Source organism: Mesoplodon mirus (assembly GCF_964341445.2).
Source record: "Mesoplodon mirus genome assembly, chromosome: 7".
In the NCBI taxonomy this organism is placed as follows: domain Eukaryota; kingdom Metazoa; phylum Chordata; class Mammalia; order Artiodactyla; family Ziphiidae; genus Mesoplodon; species Mesoplodon mirus.
The window spans coordinates 126,509,038-126,529,742 of record NC_138983.1 but is presented as its reverse complement, the minus strand read 5'-3'; the positions used below and the strand labels follow the sequence as shown (position 1 = coordinate 126,529,742).

The window sequence follows — 20,705 nt, the reverse complement described above, 5'->3', positions numbered from 1 at the left end:
TTCCATCTCGTGTGTGGATATTAGTTTCCTTGATGGCACTTATCACTGATGATAGTAATATGTTTGTTAGTCTGTTGAGTAGCTTGGTGATTATCTTCATAAGCAGAGGTGACCTCCATGAAGCTGTACATCTTTTGTTCACCACTCTGGACCCAGGGCCGAGTGCCATGTTGGGCACGTAGTACATGCTTAATAACGTGTTTCTTGAAGAAATGAAATGCTGACAAGAAATGCCTCCAACCAGTTCACCCTACATTCTGCCTGGTTCCTTCTGACTCATGCCAGGGTGTCTTGACCCTGTTGTGTACTGACCAGGGTTATCTTTCTAAAACACAAATTTCACCTCACCCGACCCTTGTTTGTCAGTGTTTACTGGGTCCCAGCACCCTTTTTGAATGTTTACGGGAGTGAAAATGAAGTTGAGAGCAAGCTGATAGTGAGGTGTGGTGGCTCATCAATAAAAGTGATCATAAATGATTAATAAAAATTTTTTAATTGTGGATTTGCTTTAAAAGAAACCCCCAAACCCATGAGCACTACAGGAAATAGATGTCATGCCTTCTAGTATCTAGTGTCCTCTAGACTGGGGTTTGATAAAGTCAGCCTTAACTGCTAGAACTACTTCAGATGGTTACCAGTGTGCTGTCCCAGGTGGGCACAGCAAGACCCCCTTCTTTGTCGTTCGTGGGCGGGGCTCAGCGACCCTCCACCTGCACTGCCCTGTGGGTGCCATTCAGTGCAGTGGGTGGGACCATCTCAGGGGTGGCGTGTGTCCTGTGACCGTGTGTGCATTGGGAGTGGGGTGGGGAGGGATGGAGATCTTTGGGGAAAGACGAGGCAGACTCTTTGACTATAGCTACTTACAAACTCGGGAAAACAGAGTTCAGTAGAATGCCCACTTCCCATCTCCTTACTAAGAGGAAGTTCCATTAGCTCATAGAAATGCAGAATCACCCATCCCTCAGCTTGGAAAAGCCCTCGAAGGAGGTTTCTCAGTGTAGGAACAAACGGGGCCATCTCTTGGGGACTTTATTCCAAATTCCCAAGAAGCCTGGCAGTGTCTCACTGCTGTTTGGAAGAACTCTCTCAGTTTCTCCCATGGCCCTGGCCGTGCTGGGTGGTCAGAAAGCAGCTTAAAAGAGGAGGAGACTCGGCACAAACTCCCACTCCTTCCACATAAGGGAAGGCTGCTGCAAGAGCTCACGTGCTCGGACTCCACCCTCTCCTTCGAACTACTCCATCCATCCAAACTGGCCTCGGTTCCTTGAGAGGGATTCCTCTTACTCTCTGAAACTTCCTATTCACGTCTCAGCCAGGCTTCATCCAACCTGCCCCAGAGGCCTTTCCCTTGGGCAGACGCCATCTCCAACACTCATTTCCAGGAGGAAGTGACCAACCCCATACACCAATTGGACAAGGAGGCCTTCGGGGCAAAAGTCTGAGCAGGTCCCAAACGGTATGAGATTAGTCAAGTTCTCTGAAGATGATAGGATCAATGCTTCCCCAGAACTGGTTATTTTCTCAGAGTAAAAGGGGAGAGGCATCGTCAGAAATGACACAGGGGAACAGAGATGTGGTGTCCCCGACCACCTCCTGGAGAATCCAGGCTGCGACAAAGAGCAAAGTGTATCCAAAACTCAGGCCCCAAGCCCTGGGTCTGCTCCACCGGCTGGGCTGAGCTCGGGGAGAGCCTCAAACCCACACGTGGCTTTTCGTGGAAGGGGGAGGCTGCTTTTAGAATTGAGTGCAGACGGCTTCTGCACTTACGAGAAGCGTTGCTGGGGCACACTTCCAGGTTGGGGGGAGCGGCTGGCGGGGCTCCAGGAATGCCTGGTCTGCTGTCTGCCTGGAAGGGAGGGGCCGTCGGGTCTCCTTTCAAGTTGTCAGAATTCACATCCAAAAGATAGTGTTTTCTGTCCCACTGGTTCCTTTTCAGTCTTCTTAAAGAACCCTCCGCATACCCTTTCATTTACACTCATTATCTTTCATTACATTACATGCTCTTTACCTTAGTTGCATTCATTATCTTTCCTCAGGTACTCCTTCAGCAATTTCGTTACATACTTAACATACATTTTTCACGATCTCTTTCATTTTCACCCGTTTCCAAGAAAAACTGTCCATTTCCCTATACAGCTTTAAATGTAACTCTTCATGTGTGATCTCATTTAAACCTCCTGACATCCCCATGAAGAATGATTATTCCCATTTTATAGATGAAGAAACTGGAACTTAGTAAGAAACTTGCCCAAGGTCACAGAAAATAAATGTCAACATGAGGACTTGGACTTGATTTGAGCCTAAGTCCTCAGTCTTGGTAGCTTAAAGCGACATCGCACATCTACTCATCGTTCTCAATCATCAACAACTTGATGCCTCTACCAGCCACTGTGTCATCAGAAATCTGATTGGTTTCCCAAGATTCCTGTGGTTCTGACAATTTATTGGAAGAAAGAACACATGTCACTCACAGAGCCTGTGTTCAAGGCACATTCACACCCTCGTCCTCAGTGGAACCTCACACCCTTATGGATGAAACAAGTCAGACAACGTTTTCTGGTTTCACAGATGAGGAAAAGTGGCTTTCCCAAGGTCACACGGCTAGAAACAGTGAAATCAGAATGAGAACTCCTAGGCTATCGAAATACCCAGAACTCTTTCCCTGTATCTTGCTGCCTCTTCAATAAATAAATGAACAAAATAAATAAATAAACCTTCCAAGGAAACGCTGAGAAACTCCTCCTTCAAGCCTGTTTCTAGAGGGAGTTACTATCGGACTGGCGCCTACGAGCTTCCTGGCAGAGCGGAAGGGGCTCTGGCTGGATTCCCTGGGCCTGATGTCTATTCCCAGAATGCCACGGAGAACACAGGGCCGAGGATGACTTGGGGGGTGGGCACACCCCAGGCCTATCACCCCTCCCAGGTTCCCTGCCCACGGCCTGTAAACTGGCTTTGCAGACAGATTCTAAACTGACTGTGGGGAAGCAGGGCCCACACCTGCCCCCTCTCTGGGCCCAGGGTCTGGTTGCTCTCTCAGCACAATGCCATGCACTCTTGCTACATCAGTTAGCCTGCGGCACGGGAAAGAAGCCGGCTCTGTGCAGGCATGGCTTCCTCCCTACCCAGGGTCAGTTGGGGTTGGAGATGTTACCCCAGAAGCCAGCTTGGCTAACATCCATCCATCTAGAAGGGTCCCCTAGAGATTCTTTACGTCACAGATGGGATAACAGAGGCCCTCTGAGAAGTGGCTGGCCCAAGGTCGCACAGCTGATCATTGAACAGAGGCCCTACCCCAGTGTCCTGTCCTGTAGCTGGATGTCAGCAGAAAACACAGTGCAGGTCCTAACCCTGACCCTCTTGGGCAGATAAGGTGGCGTCCAAGCCTAGAGGCCACCTGAAGGCCTGAGTTTTGACCAGTACAAACACCCATGGTTTCGCTGGTACTGTCAGCAACATGGTGTGGGCAGCAGGGTGAGTGTAGTCCGTGGCTTGGCCACTCCAAGTGCCCCAGGGGGATGTTGCTCTATTTGCTTGAAAGAGGGTGCGGTCTGCAGATGGACACAAGCCATACCCAGAGCACTGGATTCTGAGCCAGAAGCCCCCTTCTGGATCTCAGCTCCCTTTGGCCCCTGCTCCCTCCTTTACCTCCTAGAAATGGCCCCTGCAGCGAGGCCCTGAAGCCTCCATCCTCTCAGCCCTCTATCCTGCTGGAGGCCCTGACACATGGCTGGCCTCAGCAGGGAGGCCTGGCTCTCTGAGCTGACTTCAGCCTGGTGGCCTCACCACAACTCCAAAAAGCCCCATGATTCCCCTGAGCAAGTAGTCCTTTACAATATGGGAAGTGTCCCAAGGAGGTGGAGATCTCTGCCCTGCCCTTCTCAGCTCCGCCAGAGTCTGCAGGGCCCCGTCTGCAGAGGAGGCCAATGCCACGTACGTACCCTGTGCTAGTTTAGTTTCCTCCTGCCCTGGACACTTACCAGGGCTGGCGCTGGCCTCACTACGCTTGCAGAAAAGTGCCCAGACTGGCCTTGTGCTTCACTTTCATCCCCTGGGGCCCCTCTGGGTCCAGGCAGGGTGCAGCGGAAACCAAAAGCAGCCCTTTGGCCTGAGTCACTCACTTGAGTGCAGGCTGGAGATCAGTGGCAGGGCGACCAGGTCTGAGTCAAAGCTGCCCAGGAGACCGCCTGGGGCTGCCACACAGTCCAGAGGGGCAAGATCATGGGCAAACCTCCAGTCAGATGTTCCCAGGTCACCACAGCTGGTCAAGCCCAGGAGTGACCAATCCTCAGTTGGTGGGTTCCACTGTCCAGCTGGGGCCCCTGAGGGAGTGAGAGTTATTTCTGGGGGGTCCTGTTTCAAATAGCCCTTGGCCAGGGCTGGTAGAGGCCAGTCCACCTCAGCATCCACGCATGTCCTGAATTTGGGGCCAAGGCCATCTGTTGAGGAGGACTCTTCTTCCAGGCCGCCTGCCTCGGCTGCCCTCTCCTCTGGGCACCGGGTCTGCTTCAGGTAGCCCTGGAAGGCCCCTGCAGCTGGGTCTTCTCCCGCAGCCACCTCCGGTCCCAGGGGACGAACATGGTCCAAAGCTGAGCCACCCTGAACATCCTCAGGCTGCCTCTCAGAGTTCTGGACCAGGCCAATGCCACTGTCATCCTGGTCCCGGCTGTCGCTCCCCACCTGCGGCTCCCAGTTGGGCTCCGTGCCAGGACTCAGGCTGGGCTCCTGCAAGCAGATCCCGCTGTCTGTACTTTTGCTGCCGCCGCTACTGCAGCTGTTCTCCAGCAACCGGGTCGCCCCCTTTCCCAAAGGACCCCCAGCCTGGGGGTGGGGGGCAGGGAGGTGGAACTGGGGCTCATCAGTCTGCAGGGATGGCTTGGCACTGCTGAAGCCACTGTCCGTGCTGCCGTGCAGCTCCGAGTTCCTCAATTCTGGGGACACCTTGGGGAAGGCCTCCTCATCGAGGGGATGAATGGTGTCTTGGGTCTCTGGGCAGGAAAGCTGGCTGATGAGGCTGAAGGGACTGGGCTTCTTGAAGACCTGGGGAGGAGAGGGTAGAGTGAGGGGCGGGAGGGTCACCTGCAAGAACCCGCCCCAGTGTGGCCGGGGGAGGCCGGGGGTTCAGGAGGTACTGCTCCAACAGAGGGGGTCCTGCAGAGCCTGGAGTACGCTGCCACGTGTCCTTTTGGTTTTGGTTCAGAACTGAGTTTTCCTCCTCATGCAGTTCTCAGTTTGACTCAGGCCAGATACCTAAGAAGCCTGTATTCTCGGAGTTCAGACAGAATGACAGGCAGAATGGGAGGCTGCAGGGAAAGGTGAACATTCTCAGGAGGCTCCATCAGCAGTGCTTTTCAAACCCGAAAGCAGGCTGGACCCACGGACATCTAGAAATGTGTTTCAGACTTTTTTTCACTATGACCCCAAGTAAGAAATATGTTACACGATAACCTGTATATAAATAGCCCATAAATATATAACTCATATATGATTGAAACCAAGTTCACAAAATAATACTTATCGTTACTACCTGTGCGCTGTGATCTATTGTATTGTCCTGTCCTATCCTATCCCGTGGTACTCATTTCATCTCTTATAACGCTGGATGTGAGACACCGAGTTAATTTCTCCACTCCCTGAGTGATTCACATAAACACAGCCTGGCTGCAGCGTGGGGGGCGGTGAAACAAGCAGAGCTACAGCTGGGGAGGCCTCGCTCCCCATTAATTGCCCAGAGTCCCAGGGAAGTCACTTAACCTCTCTCCCCCTTGCTCTTGTGCCCCAGCCGCACTGGTGTTCCTTTTGCTCTGGACAGTGCTGTCTCAGGGCCTTTGCACAGGCTACTCCTGGTTGGAATACTCTTCTCCTAGCACTTTGTATGGCTGGATCCTCCTTATCGTTCAGGTCTCAATTCAGACGTCATCTCCTCAGAGAGACTTTCCCAATCACCCTGGCTAAAGCAGTGCTCCAGACACTCTCTTCCCATTAACCCAGTTTATTTTTTCCTAGCACTTAGTTCCTGGAGTTATTTTTTTGTTTTCTGTGCCCCCACATGTGCGCACACACACACACACACACACACACACACACACACACACACTCAGTCCCGACCTCCAACAGAATAGAAGCTCCTTGAGGGCAGGAGTCGTCTGTTCTTATTGGCCACTCCGTTCCCAGAGCTTAAACTGAGCTGGCACATAGTAGGCACTCCAAAGGTTTGTTGACTGACTTACTGACTCACTGTTGCACATCTGCCCTTGTTCCCTTTGTATGTGATGACTCTAATGCAACTCTTATTGGTTGGATCCCTACTGATATCAGATGGCTTGGTGACTAAGGATGTGTATTCTGGAGCCAGACTTCACGGGTTCAAATCCCAGGTCTGCCTCTTATCAGCTGTGTCACTTCGGCCAAATCATTTATCCTCTCTGTGCTATAGTTCCTCCTATGCAAAATGGAAACAATGACAGTATTGCCTCCTCAAGTTGTGGTTCGTGCATGTAAAATACTTAGAACAGTGCCTGATACAGAGAAAGCACTCAATAAACACTCGGTGAATTGAATTTTACTCTCCAATAATTCTCTAAAGAAGTATTATTATCTCTATTTCCTAGAGGAGAAAACTGAACCTCAGAGAAGTTAAATGACTTGCCCAGTGTCACACAGCAGCAAAGAACAAATAAATCTGGAATTTGTACTCAACTGTCCTGATTTGTAATCCCCACTTGTTTAACAATGCTTACTTTGATAATCATTGAAGATCAGATCAAAGCAGCTAATGAATGAGAACAAGCAAGTGCATGTGAAAGTGCTTCGTGCTCTCTCAGTTATTTATAAAGTTAGTAATGGCTGTGATCGTTAGAGGAAGGAAACTGGGCTGTACTTATCTTGAGGATGAAAAAACTCATGAGAACAAGTCAATTCTGTGATCCAAATGTTCAGAAAGAACAAAAAAACCAGAGGTTGCTTGTCATCTCCTTTGGCACTTTTGCATCTATGTCCATTTCACTGTTTTGCATTAAACTTAATAGTTGATTCGTTGGCTGGCCCACCGGACGTAATCAAGCCCCTTGGGACCAGTGGCCACATTACTCAGCTGCTTCCGTACAACATTTTGCATGTTGTAGATGCTTGGTAACTGTAACTCAGTAGCTACCTCTCTCTTACTAGATGCCTTTCCCCAAGCCCAACTAAGACTCTCCCATCCAGCGGTCCTTTCCTACCACTCTGCTCTCTAGTTACCCATCCCTGAGGGCAGGTCCTCTGGTGCACTCACCAGGCAGCCCCACCCCTCTTCTCTCTCCTCCATCTCCATCTCAGAGTTCTTACTCAAAATAATTTCAGAGGGCCTCTGTCTCTCTCATTTTTCCTAGAGATCCTGGGATCCTTGTGGAGGGTCCCCTTCCAGCTGTGAGCTTCCCTGGGCCCTGGTCTCCCCGAAGGAGCCCACCCTTACAGCTGAGCCCTCGACCATCACGGTAGTGTCAGCTGTGGGGACCACCTTTGGTCCAGTCTGAATCCCAGGCCAGAGACGGGCTGTGGTCTGGAAATGCTGCTCGATGCGGCAAGCTGAACTTTGGAGGCCGGCTGACGACAGATGCGGTGTTTGTCAGCACCGTGTAGCAAGAGGATAGGCTGTGGGAAGGGCCGGAGATGCTCGCCTCTCAGCATCACCTCTCCGCTCTGCTCTCTCCCACACTGACAGCAGCCCTTTGTCTTCCTGTTCCAGAGCACCCTTCGCCAGCCTCTAGGGATGGGGAAGGCTGGGCTCCGGCCCTGACTCTTCCTGGCTGTGGGACCCTCTGCATGTAACAATCTCTCTACGCCTCAGTTTCCTCAGTTGTAAAGTGAGGCTATAACTAGCTGACTCCGAGGTACTAGTGCACAGGGGCTGGTTCGTGGCCAATTATTGGCAAATAGTAACAAAATGGCGCATGGCGGGTTGGGATTACTGTGTCTTATCTGGGCCACTATAAGGCAACATTCTCCGCGCTGGGCTTGGCGTTCAAGCCCTCCCTCCGCCCCCATGGTGCTTGATGAAGGTGCATCTGATAACGTCAGGGCTGAGGGTACGGCCTGCCTGGGAGGGTGCTCCCTGCCTCCCAGAGTCCTGGTGGGGCCGGGGAGGATGGGGCAGTGGCCTCCCTGTGAGACTCACCAGGACGGTGGGCAGCTTCCCCCGGCGCTGCACATACAGCTGGAGGGCCAGGAAGAAGGCCAGGGCTCCACAGAGCAGCAGGACAAAGGTGAAGAAGATGCTGAGGTTGGTCATGGTGAAATCTGTGGGCCCAGAGAGATGGGTTTATAGCCTGGTGCCATGGGATATGGAGGGGCAGTCCCCGAGGATCCCATGGCCCCTCTCAGGAGCCTCTCGGTGAGAGGCCGAGTGACCCCCTGCATCCCCCACCCCAGGTTACCTCTAGGCCACAACTCTGGAGGCCATGCCAGGATTCTTGGGAGTCCCTGCCTGGCCCTCCAACCTCTGCCCTGAAGGATTCCCTCACTAGACACATGGCCTCCAGCTCTCTGCACAAAACTCACATGAAGGCATACATAGCGGTGGGGCAGGATGGTACAGCAGGTAAGAAGGGAGGCTTTGGGAGCAGCCAGACCTGGGTTCAAATCCCAGCTCTACCACTTACTAGCTGTGAGGCTGTGGACAAATTAGTTAGCCTATCTGAGCCTTCGTTTTACCGTCTACGAAATGGGCAAAATAATAGTGCCTACCTCATAGATGGTTGTGAAGCACACAGCACTTATCATGAACCAAGCCCTTTATAATAGTCCCCCCTTATCTGTGGTTTTGCTTTCCGTGGTTTCAGTTATCTGTGTTCAACTGTGGTCCAAAAACATTAAATGGAAGATTTCCAGAAATAAACAACTCATCAGTTAAATCGTGTGCCGTTCTGAGTAGCGTGATGAAACCTCACACTGCTCCACTCTGTCTGGCCCGGGACATGAATCATCCCTCTGTCCAGCACATCCCACCCGTGAGTCCCTTAGTGGCTGCCTCAGTTATCAGATGGACTGTTGTGGCATCCAGTGCTTTTGTTCAAGTAACTCTTATTTTACTCAATAACGGCCCCAAAGTGCAAGAGTAGTGATGTTGCCAATTTGGGCATTCTCTTAAATTTTTATTTAATTTATAAACTAAACTTTGTCATAGGTATGTATGTATGTATAGAGAAAAAACATAGTATATATACATGCTTTCAAGGCATCCACTGGGGGTCTTGGAACGTATGCCCTTCAGATAAGGGGGGGACTACTGTACTTATGTCACCTGATTCTTATAACCACCTTAGGAGGTAAATACTATTATGGTCCCTATTTTTATAGATTAGCATCCTGAGGCCCAGAGAGGTTAAGCAAGTTGCCCAAGGTCATATATTTCATTAGTGACGAAGCTGAGATTTGAACACAGACCTGTATACAAAACTATTTCTATATCAGTGAGTGGATGTTGAAAAGCTCTTAAGGCCGCCTGGCACACAGATGGTGCCTTACTCTGCTTCAATGTGAGTGAGGCTGAAATGACAATGAGTTTGTGCATGTCTGCCATAAACTGAAATGTACTGCAGAAAAGTAAGGAGTCCCTCTGGTCATTGCTGGACGCTGCCCACACTGGACTGGGCACTCCCAGCGCACTGACTGTTGGCATGATTCGCTGGGCACTTGACATATGTTGTCCTGAGTAGCTAGTTAGAGCCTCCTCTGGGCACATCCTGTCTTCCCAGCCAGACTGTAAGATCCTTGTGGGCAGAACTGCAGCCTTCACATGCCATATGCCCTTCCCTCCCTCCCCTTTCCAGCGCTGGGCTGAGAGCCTGGCACAGTATTTGCTGACTTTTGCAGCTGTGGGGAGGAGTCAGCTCAGTTCTGCTTTCCTCTGAGGGGGAGGAGGGGAAGTTCGGAGCAGCCCTTGGTGCCCCCAGCTCTAAAAAAAGACAGCAGAGGAATGTAACAAACAGGAACCACCACAGCTGGCTGAGGGGTGCTGCAGAAGGGCTCCTGGGAGTGCAGCTGGGCTCCAGTGGAAGCACCCGCAGAAACGGGAGACCTGGCTTTGTGGCCACACCCTGGAAGTTGCTTGTAGGTACTGAGCCTCAGTTTCTGCATCTCTAAAATGGGGACAATAGGAGCTCTTTCATAGAGCTGTGTGAGGATGGAGAGCTGTGTCGCAGTTGGGGGGCCCTAGCACAGTGCCCCACATCGGCAGCCCTCAGTGGAATGCTTTTCAGACGTGCAAGGCCCTTCCTGCCTCCCTTCTGCCCAGACAGCAGCCCTGACCAACTCACACTGCGGGGTGAGCACGATGCACTCCTCCTTGGACCAGACCTCCTTGTTCACTCGGGAGCTGACAGATGGTTTCACCCTGACACAGAACTCTCCCACCCCTCTCGGGACTGGAAGGTTAAAGTTTTCATGTTTTATCTTGTCATGCGACTGAAACGAAAACAATCAGAGCAGTAAACACGATATCCTTGTTCCATGCCACATGGAAGCTGAGAGCTGGAGGGGCCTTTAGAGACGCTCTAAAGCACTGAAGGCCAACCCCCTTCAGTGTTCTTTTTCTAAGATAAAAAACCCTGCATTATCGAGGCAGCCCAAGATCTCTGTGATTACCATGAGTTAGTTTGTATTAAAAATGAAAAGGAGCAAAGGAAGCCATAAACAAGGCGAAAAGACAACCCTCAGAATGGGAGAAAATATTTGCGAATGAAGCAACTGACAAAGGACTAATCTCCAAAATATACAAGCAGCTCATGCAGCTCAATAACAAAAAACAAACAACCCAATCCAAAAATGGGCAGGAGACCTAAATAGACATTTCTCCAAAGAAGATATACAGATGGCCACAAACACATGAAAGGATGCTCAACATCACTAATCAATAGAGAAATGCAAACCAAAACTACAATGGGGTATCACCTCACACCAGTCAGAATGGCCATCATCAAAAAATCTACAAACAGTAAATGCTGGAGAGGGTGTGGAGAAAAGGGAACCCTCTTGCACTGTTGGTGGGAATGTAAGTTGACACAGCCACTATGGAGAACAGTATGGAGGTTCCTTAAAAAACTAAAAATAGAGCTACCATACGACCCAGCAATCCCACTACTGGGCATATACTCTGAGAAAATCATAATTCAAAGAGAGACATGTACCACAATGTTCATTGCAGCTCTATTTACAATAGCCAGGACATGGAAGCAACCTAAGTGTCCATCAACAGATGAATGGATAAAGAAGATGTGGCACATATATACAATGGGATATTACTCAGCCATAAAAAGAAACGAAATGAGTTATTTGTAGTGAGGTGGATGGACCTAGAGTCTGTCATACAGAGTGAAGTAAGTCAGAAAGAAAAAAATACCATATGCTAACACATATATATGGAATCTAAAAAAAAAAATGGTTCTGAAGAACCTAGGGGCAGGACAGGAATAAAGACGCAGACGTAGAGAAGGGACTTGAGGACACGGGGAGGGGGAAGGGTGAGCTAGGATGAAGTAAGAGAGTGGCATGGACATATATACACTACCAAATGTAAAATAGATAGCTAGTGGGAAGCAGCCGCATAGCACAGGGACATCAGCTCGGTGCTTTGTGACCACCTAGAGGAGTGGGATAGGGAGGGTGGGAGGGAGACGCAAGAGGGAGGGGAGGGCCTCCCTGGTGGCGCAGTGGTTGAGAGTCCGCCTGCCGATGCAGGGGATACGGGTTCGTGCCCCGGTCTGGGAGGATCCCATATGCCGCGGAGCGGCTGGGCCCGTGAGCCATGGCCGCTGGGCCTGCGCGTCCGGAGCCTGTGCTCCGCAACGGGGGAGGCCACAACAGTGAGAGGCCCGCATACCGCAAAAAGAAAAAAAAAAATAAAAATAAAAAAGAGGGAGGGGATATGGGGATATATGTATACATATAGCTGATTCACTTTGTTATACAGCAGAAACTAACACAACATTGTAAAACAGTTATACTCCAATAAAGATGTTAAAAAAAAAAGCGAAAAGGAAGTATTTTATAGATACTGAGGACCATCCCAGAAGGGGCTAGAATCAACTGCGGTTGAAAGGAAAGAGGAATGGATTTTGCAGATTCCAGATCCCCCATTTATGGGAGTGTGCTTGGGCATTTTCATAGCCTCTGAGAGCCTCATTTCGCCATCTACAACATGGAATAGAATCCCCACCTGCAAGGGGGTTGGAAGCAATAGTTACAACATCTCCTGCGCTGCCTGACACCTAGCGGGCACTGTCTTCCCTGCCACCTGGCAGAAGCACAGGTTTGAGGGCTGAGGCCATCTCAGCTCCCCCCACTTGCCCCACAAGCTCTCTCGACTCTGCTGGAAAAGTTCCCCAGGGGTGCACAAGGCACTTCCGGCCCAGGTGACAGGAAAGCCCGGCCTTGGGGAATCCCATACCTTATATCGTCCTGGTACCTTGCGAACCTCAATCTCATACTCCCGGAAGTTGTGGAAGATGCTTTCATATGTGTCGCCTGCAGGGGCCATCTTGGGCCTGGGGAGCTGGATCACCCCAAAGATGATGCCATCGTGCATCTCTAGCTTCACACCGGCAACTGTCAGAGTCACTGAGTCGGGAGACAAAACCATGAGGCCTGCAGGCTGGGGAGGGCCTGGGCACCCCATCCATACCTGGCCTCCAGGGTCAAGCTTTACCCACCCTAAAACCTGGGCTACAGGTTTCTCAACCTGGCAGAACATAAGGATATCCTGGGGAGCATGTTAAAAACGCAGATGCCCAGACCCACTCAAGACACAGTGAATCTGAATTTTGGAAGCTGGGCCCTGGAAACATCTATATTTTTTATTTTTATTTTTATTTTTTTTGCGGTACGCGGGCCTTTCACTGTTGTGGCCTCTCCCATTGCAGAGCACAGGCTCTGGACGCGCAGGCTCGGTGGCCATGGCTCACGGGCCCAGCCGCCCCGCGGCATGTGGGATCTTCCCGGACCGGGGCACGAATCCGTGTCCCCTGCATCGGCAGGCGGACTCTCAACCACTACGCCACCAGGGAAGCCCAGGAAATGTCTATTTTAAACACACTCTTCAGTGATGTTTCTGCAGCCAGTGGAGTACTGGCCTGTGGGCAGGCATTTGGGAGACAATGACCTCCAAGAGTATCATTCTGAATTGTGCAGAGCAGCCTTGCCACACACATAGAGCACAGTCAGTCCCAATCTGCAGAAGGAAAGAATCCCATCACATTTGGGGCTTATTCTTTTCTCTTCTCTCTGCAGAGAGAAACTCCCAACTTTGCTTCAATAGCACCTCCCTGCTTCAAAGCCTCACACTCTGACCCCAAGGAATTCATTCTTAAAGGGAGGAGGACCTGATCGGAATTCTGCCTCCAGCTTGCTGCCCTGTGCTGGGTGCTTATGGATTTGCTTCCTCTCCCAGAACCCTACAAGTACACCAACCTGGCCCTCGTGACTCAGCTGCCCCAACTCACCCCAAGACTTCTCTTCTGTAGGATAAACAACTCCAGTTCCCTTTTAAATCTTGAATAACTTGGCTATTTTCATCTAAACCTTCTCCAAAGTCCTGACTCAGGCTTGTTTGGGCAACTAAATCCCCGGCCAGGAAGCCAGGCAGATGTGGCGAGCTATGGGAACGGAGAGAAAAGTTCTAGACTAGAGCTTCTGGCTGGAAAGGACCCTGAAAGCCATGTTCTAGGCCCCGGGGAGGAAAAGCACCTTCATCCACAGAGAAGCGGGTGTTGGGAGAGGTCCAGTTTGAGTGCTGGCCTCCGTCCACTGCCCGGACTCTGGCTCGGTAACCATTGCTATGATACAGGTCCAGGGTCTGCATGGTGAGATCACAGGACAGCACCAAGGTCTGGCTACAGCTGTGGATGGGGTTCCAGTAGATGGGTTCTACTCCATACCTGGGGAGATAGCGGGGTAGGCGTTGGGAGAGGAACTTGTGCTCAAACCTAACTCCTTTAGGAGGGAAGCAAGAGGCCAGGGGAGAGCTCTCATGACGGTATAGCCCTCAGGGTATTCCCTTTAGTCTGGGGCATCTAGTTGCAAGGGGATCTCCCTTGGTTCTGGGACTCTGGACCAATTTCTCTGTGCTCTAGAAGACTCTTAGATTGGAATACGAGGAGCTCAAACGCCAACTCGTCCAGGAAGACTTGCCACTCCCTACAACACAGCCCAATTCCTCCCTTCTCCCAACTACATCTGTAGTCCTTAGGGCTTCCTTGTTCTCCAACTGGCTTATGGATGCTTTTCCTGTTTTTCCAATAAGATGGAAAAGTCTTGAGGGTAAAGGCAATACCTTGGCTTTCTCACCCAGAGCTTCCAGCGCACTACTCTGGCCATATGAGACTTGATCAGTACTTGTCAACTGATGGATATGTGCCAGGGTCCTTCCTGGTGTCATTTCAGTAACAAGGCAGGTATCTTCCCATGCCAGGGTAGGTAGAAGGGGATGGACTCACCCACTCCCTCACTCACCTCCCTCCTTTCTCCATCCTCCCTTTTGCTTACCGCAGGAGCTCCACTTCATAGTAGGTACTTTCAGACTGATTTGGGATGGGAGTCCAGTGGAGGACGTGGTAGAAAAATTCTGCTTCAAACCATGCAGATGAAGGTCTGGGCAGTTCTGTCCACAGGGAGAACAGTGTCAGTACCAGAGCTAGCAGAGGCCCCCTCCACCTCCCCGCCAGGGAGGAGATGATGGTGGTGATGGTGGCAGGCATTCTAACAGCTCCCATTTACTGAGCACTTTACCTTGAGCTGAGCACTCAGCTAAGTACTTTACATATATTGTCTCATTTCATTATCACAGTAATCCTACAAGGTAGGCATTTATTACCCCAGTTTCACCAGAGAAGAAATGAAGGTTCAGAGAGGTTAAGTGACTTGCCCAAGGTCAATGGGGGTAGTAAGTGGTAGAGTGGGCCTTTGAATCCAGATGTGTCTGATCCCAGAGCTAGTATAGTGTCCTTAAGTCACTGTCCTGTGCTGTAGGTGATCAGAAGCAGAAGTGCTGGTTGACAAGAGCCAAGGTGGGTGTGATGCATCCCAGGCAAGAAGGCAGGGGCTGAGGGCTACGATGTGCCTACAGTGAGCTCTCAGATGAGCTGGTCCCTGGCTCTGCCCAGTCCCTGTCCCTGCTCCAGCCCCATCCCAAGGACTGCTCTCCATCCCCACACCTGGTCCCCACCCTGGCCCCAGCCCTGGCTCTAGCCCAAGGCCCCCCTCTCTGGAGTTCTTTGGGTACACAGATATCCTGCTAGTTGGCATCTACCTGTTTCTCTTCACAGAACCCCAAGCTGAGTGCTTGTCCCATCCCCTCACTTCTAGGAGGGCTTTACTGCAGCCAGATGCCCAGCCTCAGGCTGAGTAGGACAGGCAGCCCTGGGTCTAGACTGGGCTGAGGACGTTTCCACAAACAGCTGGCACCCTTGGCTCCAGGGTGATATAGACTAAGTACCAGTGCCTCTCTCCACCTCCTGTCCTCCCCTCACAGCCAGCCATACCTCTCACCATGGGAAACTAACTTTAAGAGCCTCAAACTAGCACTTGCTAGTGTGACTCAGACAAATCATTTAACCTCGCTGAACTTGTTCTCTCATTGGTAAGGATGTGATAAATACACCTCCTTTAAGAGTCTTGCCGATCAAGTGCAATGAAGTAAGTCAAGGCCAATACCCACATTCAGCTCCTCTTCTCTCCTCCTCGATCCCTTAATGTCTCTCCATCTGACAGCGACTCCCAGGCTTCCCTTGTTCTCCAACTTCTCATCATCTCTCTAATAATGCTTCTTTTTTCTGACTGTCATTCTCACTTAGAAAGCACATCTGTCCCGGTCCCTTGCTTTCTTTCTTATACTGTCTTTGATCCTCAAGTCTGTGTCTCGATTTCAAAACAGTATACGGAAAGTGAAAAACACGGTGGATCATTGTGGTGTTTGGGCTGCACATCCCCAGCTCCGCTCTCTGTCATGTGAATGGTGACTGCATGTTTTACTTCGTATTCTGGCGTCATGTAGAAGCAGTTTCAGTCCCTGCTCTCCCTGCCTCAGCTCCTGGTCCCTCCAGCTCCCGGCCCTTTCATTTTCCCCCCTCAGGATTTAGTCTTTTCAATTGCAGAAACTTTCCAGGATTTCTGGCTGGGTTAGGAGGAGTAGCAGTAGGGAGGAGGGAGGCAGGTGGCAGTGGGAGAGCACTGGGGGATAAAGAAGGAGAAGGGATGATCCGATGGGGGTGACAGGTAATAGTGGGGGAAAAGAGCTGAGATAGGGTGACATGGCACGGGGCAGAAATAGATTAATCGGAGAGCTAAGGGAAGGTAGAGTCAGACTGAGATCAAAGTAATTCCCCAGAGGGACCAGCAGTCCCTTCATTTGAACTAGAACAATAGAAAAGCCAGGGGTACATTTATGACTCACAGAGAGGCGGGTGGACGGTGACTTGGGGGGGGTCATTTAACTTCTCTATCCACACTTCCCCCTCCCCTAGTCAATCTCAGTCTCTTCCACGTCCACAACGGGTGAGCCTGAGACCCAGGCTTGCCAGAATGAGGGAGATTCGGGGGAGCGGGGAGATAATGGGCGCCCCTCTCCGTAGAGGGCCAACCAGACGTGATTCTCCGTGGGACTCAGAACTTTAATGTAGGAGCGACGACCGGTAGGAGAGGGAGCGGGGCGGGCGCGGAGAGGGCAGGGCTAGACCCCGATCCTTACCGTGCGCGCGAGAGCCGAGGAGCAGGCTGAGGAGGGCCGCAAGCTGCACTATCAGGCGCGGCAGCATCCTGGTCGAGCCGCATCCTCCGGAGCGGGAGGAGAAGCCAGAGCCGGGATGCTGGCCTCCAGTCGCCGCTCTGCGGGACTGCGACTGAAACCTCCGGCCGCCTGCCAGGCCGCGCCCCGCTAGGCTGACGTCGAAGGGCGGAGCCTCGAGACGCCCCGCCCCGGAGCCGTGGCGTCAGGGAGCCAGAACCGCTGCGGAGGGCGGTCAGCCCAGGCAAGTGGAGAGGAAGCAGGGGCAGGGCTTGTGCATGCTGTCCCGGGGCGGGGGCCGGGCTCTGGGCAACTCGCACCCTCCTCGCCTCCCGGGGGCCCCGGTGTAATAGAGTGAAAGCGGTCTGGGTAGCCTGGAGTGTGTGTGTGTGTGTGTGTGTGTGTGTGTGTGTGTGTTGCGGTGCAGGTGGCGAGGGACAGCCTGTGAGGGTGTGTGTGTGTGTGTGTGTGTGTTGCGGTGCAGGTGGCGAGGGACAGCCTTGTCCCTGTGGGTACGGAAGGTGGGGTGAGGGCGTCAGAGCAAATTTTACTGAAGAGTAGGGTTGGGATCCGCAGCTGCTCGGAGTTGGGAAAGAGATTGTCTCAGGTGCTCAGGAGATGTGTGAGAGGACACGTGTGGGAGCCTTGGAGCTGCCAAGTACCTTGATGTAGGGCTGAGCTAAACCAACAGTAAAATAGGCAGTCCTCTACCTGCTTAATATTTTGGAAGGGGTGCCGACGACGTCTTCCAGCCTTTTTTGGTTTCCCTCGCCTGCCTGAAATCTCATGTTTAGAGGTTTTTTGTCGTGGTCCGAACGGGGGTTGGAAAAGCATTTCCAGACACAAGGCAGAATGTAAAGAATATAGAATTTATTAGAGGGAAGGGTCGCTGCCAGAACAGCGGGTCGACTTCCTAGTAGTCTGGGAGAGTCGAGCCAGAACATGTGCTATTGATCAGTTTTTATAGCCAGAAAACAAAGGAATGGCCCGAGGTGAAAATTTCGTTTACTGATTGGTTGAGGCACATATACTTTCCTTCTATAGGGTGGGAATGGGACAGGGTATATGCCTTTCCTTATTTGGGACAGGTCCCGTTGCCCAGGTGGGCTCAGAAATTTCCTAACCATTGCAACATGGTAGGGAGGGCGACTAAGAGTCCGGTAGGGGGTGTAACGCTGACACTTTTTCAGGCAGGGTTGTCCTTTGTCCTTGAAGCACCATTGTCCTTGGAGCACCACATTTTTTTTTTTTTTTTCCTGCTGGGTAATAGTGCTCCGGGAGAACTGGGTAAACGTCATCAGTCACTCATACCTCTGTCAATTGGCTCATCTGCCACTTCACTCCAGGTGCACGGAAGGTATCTGGGCATGGGAGACAAACTGTCCACTTCACTGTTGTTGGGTGGTGGCATGTGCTTCAGACTATGTGTGTGTATGGAGGGCGGGGGGTGGGATGGAGGTCCCATCCTGTATCTGAAGATCTACCTTGGGACTAGAAAGACCTCATTTTCTTTTTTAAATTTATTTATTTATTTTTGGCTGCGTTGGGTTTTCGTCGCTGCACGTGGTCTTTCTCTAGTTGCATTGAGTGGGGGCTACTCTTCGCTGCGGTGCGCGGGCTTCTCATTGCTGTGGCTTCTCTTGTTGCGGAGCACGGGCTCTAGGCACGTGGGCTTCAGTAGTTGTGGCTGGCGGGCTCTAGAGCGCAGGCTCAGTAGTTGTGGCACACGGGCTTAGTTGCTCCGCAGCATGTGGGATCTTCCCAGACCAGGGCTCGAACCCGTGTCCCCTGCATTGGCAGGCGGATTCTTAACCACTGCACCACCAGGGAAGCCCAAGACCTCATTTTTTGATGGTGGTCGGTGAAGGTCAGGGATGCACTGGCCACATGGATAGTGAAGAGTGGTATATGCAAGCCCAGCAGGACACATGGTCAGTCAGGGCCACCCTAAGTGGACAGCTCTTGTTGCCACACTCTTACATCAGCCTGGAGGAAGAGTCCCAGGGTTTTTAACATGTGAGGATATTTCTTGCACCCTCTGTTGCTCAACTGAGAGATTAAAAGTTAGCCAATTCCTTAGAAGTACCCAGGCATGACCCAAGGGTGTGGCTACTGTCTGAAATGACTTCTTAGTTCCCGTTGACCTTTACAAGGAGGACGCTGCACTGTGTCTTTCTGAACTTGTCTTTACTTTTAGTTTTTTGTTGAGTTGTAAGAGTTTACAAGTCTATACCCCCTCACCATTTTGAAGAAGGATCAGGATTTCTTAATTCATTCATATGACATACATTTAATGCATATCATTATGAACCCGGGGATATTATGTGCCTGCACATTGTTGAGGCTGAGGGAAAAATGGTGATGAAAACAAGGTCCCTTTCCACAAGAAATGAACACTCAGCTAGAGACAAAGTGAACAGAAATTTTTAACATGCGTGATAAGTGCTTTGGGAAGGAAAATGCAGGCTCACATGGGGACACAGGAGACAGACACTCTACCACAACTGGGGTCAAGGATAAGGAAGGTTTCCTGGAGGAGGTGACATCTAAGCTGAGACCTGAGGAATCAGTAGGAGGTAGCTGGGTGAAGAGGGGACAAGGAGGGTGTTCCAGACAGAGGGAAGTATATGCTTAGATATGAGGGAATATGACATTTTTTTAAGAATCCTGTAAAGTGAGTAAATTAACATTCCTATTTTAAGAAGAGGAAACCACCGTGACTGACATAGGTTAATGTTTTGCTCAGGGCAGAGTCAGCATTTGAATGTAGACTATTCCAGTGTATCCTGGTGCCTCAAAGAAAGCACCTAGAACAGGAGTTATGTCAGACATATGATTACTGTATCTTTTTCTTTGAAGAAACTCAGTGTTTATTTTGGTTTGTATTCAGTTATTCAATCTCAGTGTTGTGAAAAGTCCACCTACGGTTCAGTGATTTCTGGTATTCAAACCAGTATTGGGACAGATAATAGAAAGTAATTATAATATCTTTTGCTTATTGAGCTCTTACTACGTATCAGTCATTCTGCTAAATACTTAATATCTTGTATCAGAGACTGGCTAGATGGTTAGCAATTCCATTTCCTCTTCCTGGGCACACATGACAACTACATTTCCTAGCTTGCTTTGCAATTAGGTGGAGTATGTGACTGGGTTTTAACCAATGTAAAGTTGCCACTTCCTGGCCTGGCCTCTAACTCTGTTTTTGCTATTCTGTCAGCCAGTGGAGGGGGCCTAGTGGAGGACTCCAAGGGGATGGAAGGAGCTTGGGTCCCTGAATCACCTCTTGGAGGGGAGCTATGCAGGAAAGACACCCAATCTACATCAGCCTGTGATTTGAGTGTGGAGCACACTTTTCTTGTATGTAGCCACTGAGATTTTGGAATTTTTGTTATAGCAGCTAATGTTAACTACCCTGATTAATGTGCAAACATTGTCTCATTTAATCCTTATTACTACCCCGCTAGATTGACATAATTATTAATGTTTTACAGATGGGGAAGTGAAGTCAGGGACAACATCACTTGTTTGCATCACTCAGCCACTTAGTGGCAGAGCTAAGATTACAGTCCAGGTCTGTTTGACTCCAGAGCTCATGCTTTTGCCACCATATAAAAAATGCCCTTCCCAATCTTGGAAGAGTTCTTGGAAAAGACAAGTGTCTACTGAGTTGAGAGAGAGAACAAGAGGAGGGTGAGGGTGAGGGAGGAGGAACAGCTCAGGGCTGAGTGTGGTGGGAAGAGGGAAGGTGAGGAGCCCCAGAGAACATGTGGGCAGAGCCTTGCCCCCATGGCTACACTGGGAAAATTTTAGGACAAGTTTTGGGCTTTGGATGGTTCCATTGTCCCATTTTCGCTCTACTTCATCTTGGTCTTCAGGTTGATGCTTCTGAATGGGCACCACTGTGGGGTAGGGTGGGCATCTGAGCGGCAGGAAGTCCAGCTTGAGTGTGGTA

General features: G+C 50.8%; 1 protein-coding gene across 1 annotated transcript; it reads right to left on the bottom strand.

The window, feature by feature from the left end:
• Positions 1–474: 474 nt before the first annotated feature.
• IL10RA (interleukin 10 receptor subunit alpha) lies at positions 475–16,857 on the bottom strand. Its single transcript, XM_082628718.1, has 7 exons — positions 16,715–16,857; positions 14,515–14,629; positions 13,717–13,907; positions 12,422–12,591; positions 10,293–10,440; positions 8,153–8,274; positions 475–5,037 (listed from the first exon to the last, which is right to left on the bottom strand). The coding sequence occupies exons 1-7, from the start codon at positions 16,779–16,781 to the stop codon at positions 4,111–4,113; spliced, it is 1,740 nt and encodes a 579-aa protein (XP_082484844.1). The 5' UTR covers positions 16,782–16,857; the 3' UTR covers positions 475–4,110.
• Between the last annotated feature and the right edge of the window lie 3,848 nt (positions 16,858–20,705).